The sequence below is a fragment of the Triticum aestivum genome, chromosome 3A (genome assembly GCF_018294505.1).
Source record: "Triticum aestivum cultivar Chinese Spring chromosome 3A, IWGSC CS RefSeq v2.1, whole genome shotgun sequence".
NCBI lineage: Eukaryota > Viridiplantae > Streptophyta > Magnoliopsida > Poales > Poaceae > Triticum > Triticum aestivum.
The window spans coordinates 211,136,196-211,139,856 of NC_057800.1; the positions used below are offsets into that span (position 1 = coordinate 211,136,196).

General features: G+C 41.8%; 1 protein-coding gene across 1 annotated transcript; it reads left to right on the forward strand.

The window, feature by feature from the left end:
* Positions 1-1,057: 1,057 nt before the first annotated feature.
* On the forward strand, positions 1,058-2,709 carry LOC123056886 (uncharacterized). The gene is made up of 3 exons (XM_044480121.1): positions 1,058-1,141; positions 1,293-1,439; positions 2,029-2,709. Exons 1-3 carry the CDS (start codon positions 1,058-1,060, stop codon positions 2,707-2,709), a joined length of 912 nt encoding a protein of 303 aa, XP_044336056.1.
* The last annotated feature ends 952 nt before the right edge of the window (positions 2,710-3,661 follow it).

The window sequence follows — 3,661 nt, forward strand, 5'->3', positions numbered from 1 at the left end:
AGAAAATAAATCACCACTTCAAGGTACTGTAATGAACTCATTCTTTATTTATATTGGTGTTAAACCTACTGTATTCCAACTTCTCTATGGTTTATAAACTATACTAGCCATAGATTCATCAAAATAAGTAAACAACACATGAAAAACAGAATCTGTCAAAAACAGAACAGTCTGTAGTAATCTGAATCATACGTATACTTATGGAACTCATAAAATTCACAAATAAATCGATGGACCTGAGTAATTTATCTATTAATAATTTTCAAAAATAATTAACTAAATATCACTCTCCAGATAAAAATGGCAGCAATTCTCGTGAGCGCTAAAGTTTCTGTTTTTTACAGCATGATCAACAAGACTTTCCCCATGTCTTCCCAAAGGTTCTACTTGGCACAAACACTAATTAAAAGCATAAAACCACATCTAAACATAGGCTAGATGAATTATTTATTACTAAACAGGAACAAAAAGCAAGGAATAAAAATAAAATTGGGTTGCCTCCCAACAAGCGCTATCGTTTAACGCCCCTAGCTAGGCATGATGATTTCAATGATGCTCACATAAAAGATAAGAATTGAAACATAAAGAGAGCATCATGAAGAATATAACTAGCACATTTAAGTCTAACCCACTTCCTATGCATAGGGATTTTGTGAGCAAACAACTTATGGGAACAAGAATCAACTTGCATAAAGTAAATTGCACAGAAGTACCACAATTGGGGCATTGGAAGCAGATTGGTACCAAGATTGGTAATTTTTACATGTCAGTACCAAGATTGGGGCGAGCCGTTGCAAAAAAGACTAAAAGTGTGTTTTATACGTATTGACAGAAAAGCTGACCGGTTGGGCCCGCCCGTCAGGCGACACGCTGGCCAGTGCGCGCCTGCCCGCGCGCTGACTGGGACAAGGCCGGCTCCCGTTGAGGGCGCGGCTGGTGCGGTTGAGCCACACCCCCGCTCACTCCCCCCTCTCTGCTCTGCGTTCTTCTTCCTTCTCTCTGCCTCGCCGCCGGCTGCGCCCGCCCCCACCGGACGCCACACGACACTGCCGCAGCCATGGTTTTTGAAGACGAGAGCAGCGACGAGAACTCAAGCCTCCCGTACATGCACTCTGAAACCTCCACCGATGGGCTCAATCAGGTCAGTTACTCCATTGGAGCTAGGGTTAGGGCTAGGTTTAGGAAAATTTTGGGATTTTTCTGTCTAGGTGGTCTTTGCTGTGAGGATTTCGTTTGATTTGCTTTGTCCTCGTCCTCTGCACATGATGCTAACTTGGATTTTGCTCTGGCAGGTGCCTTTCTCTCTTCAGGACCCGGATTACAATGGTCTTGAGCTAGATCTGATAGTGCTGTGCGAGAAGCATGGGAAGCCATCAGAGAGGCTTGTTGCATTTGAAGGAACAATGACTGGGAGAAGGTTCTTAGCATGTGCAGAGCCGGTAATTTTCTTGCCTTATTGATTATGCACAGGATATGTTCATTGGAAGTCACATAGTCTTGTTTGCCAATTGTTATTCAGTTATGTGATTGGTAATTTTGTTAGTCATATATGTCATACTGTAGTGCTCATTGTAGGAATGGTGAATATTATGGTCAGTAGAGTGCATTTAGGCTAAATATAGGCTCAAGCATGCTCTGTTGTGTGCACATGAATGCTCTGTTGTATGCAATGTTGCTTAGTACTCACATTAGCCATTAGCTGATGTGTGACTCTTAATAAGTAACTGTTGCTTACTGCTGATAGTAGGTACTGTCATTAGCTAGTTTGTTCCTGCAGGCTAATGTAGTGTATTTAGCTAGGCTAATGTAGGATTCCATTATATTAATGGCCAATTGTAAGTTGGTTATTATGCAAAGTTGAATGTAGTGTTACTCTGCTAATTATATACTGATCACCCTCTTGCTTAGCACATGGATGTGCAAATTCAGTGTTGGTCAGTACCAACATTAGCTACTGGCATGAACTAACTGTTGCTTACTATTATTAGTAGTTGTATTGTACTAAATTTTTCCTTGTTATTTTTCCAGGAAGGTCAGAATTGTGGGTTTGTTCAGTGGGTTGATGAGCAGTGGCCCCCAACAATGGAGAATGCATTGCTGAAGCTTTGGTCAATGGTTGAAGAGAGCAAGTCTGCTAGGGTGGATGATAATCTTCAAAGTTCTTTAACTATTCACCATTTGACAGAAGAAAATAAGAAGCTGGATGCACAATATGACAAGTTAGTGAAAGATGTGCATCAACTTGTGGACTTTCAGCAGGATAGGGTTGTGGATTTCAGTTATCTGCAGTCAGCTGTCACATATCAGCACCAATGCAGAGCTGAATTGGTGGCTGGTATGAATGCAAAAATGGCAAAGAAAGATGCAGCTCTAGAGAAGCTTCAACAGAAGTTTGAAATCCTGTGCAACCTGACAAGTGCTCAAGCAACTGCCATCCAAAACCTCAAGTTGAAGAATATGAAAGAGAAGCAATTGAGGATTGAGGCTCAAGAGAATTTGGAGCTAAAGAATGCAGAGTTCACAAAGTTTGAGGAGAAGCTCACCCAAGAGAAGCTAGAGTTGAAGTTCCAGGTTGCTGATCTGCTGAAGCTTAAGGAAAACCATAAAGAAGAGAAGCAGATGCAAGAGTTTAAGATTACTGAGCTCATGAAGGCAGAGGAGAAGCTGAAGGAGAAGATCAAGGGGATCCAGGCCATCTTGGAGAACTGAACAAGATGAATTAAGATTAGTGGGCATTGCAGACCTTTTGGGAAGGATGGTTGTGCAATGGCCTAGTAACTTAGAATTATGGTAGTGTAATGTATGGTTCTAGAACTAATTGTGAACTCTGGCTATTTATGTACCTACTAATATGCTATTCATCCTTTTGTGAGAAAAGGATGGATTGTGCATTTGAACTCCACTATGTAATGTGAACAATGGTTGTGTATTCCTATAATGTGTTGAACTCCAGTTAGTATCATTTGCTTATGTTAGACTGAAAATGATGGTTAAATGCATTTGAGGAATAGTTACATATGTTAGAGTGATGCTTAAATGCTTAAATGCATTTGCAAAAGGAATAGTTTTAGGTGGTTCCGTCGACCCCGAGACACCCTAGACCCTAGTTGATGGCTTTAGGTGGTTCCGTCGACCCCGAGCCACCAAAACCCAAAATGATGGCTTTAGGTGGTTCCGTCGACCCCGAGACACCCTAGACCCTAGTTGATGGCTTTAGGTGGTTCCGTCGACCCCGAGCCACCAAAACCCAAAATGATGGCTTTAGGTGGTTCCGTCGACCCCGAGACACCCTAGACCCTAGTTGATGGCTTTAGGTGGTTCCGTCGACCCCGAGCCACCAAAACCCAAAATGATGGCTTTAGGTGGTTCCGTCGACCCCGAGACACCCTAGACCCTAGTTGATGGCTTTAGGTGGTTCCGTCGACCCCGAGCCACCAAAACATAGACAACATAAAAAGGACCATTTTGAGCATAGACAACATATCAATAATAAAAAGAACCATTTTTATCATAACAACATATCAATCATAAAAAGAACCATCCAAGCTTGCATAATCAATAACTCCAGCATATCAAGATAGTCCATTCCAGGCATTCACTCATAAGTTGCATCCACATCAACAAAAGCCATATATGGCATTGATTCTTAAAGTACACCACC

Excerpts from the sequence above, each read along its gene's own strand:
- LOC123056886 (XM_044480121.1), top strand. The coding sequence starts at position 1,058 with ATGGTTTTTGAAGACGAGAGCAGCGACGAGAACTCAAGCCTCCCGTAC. Across the intron at positions 1,142-1,292 it reads CCACCGATGGGCTCAATCAG|GTGCCTTTCTCTCTTCAGGA; the intron begins GTCAGTTACTCC and ends TTGCTCTGGCAG. Across the intron at positions 1,440-2,028 it reads TCTTAGCATGTGCAGAGCCG|GAAGGTCAGAATTGTGGGTT; the intron begins GTAATTTTCTTG and ends TTATTTTTCCAG.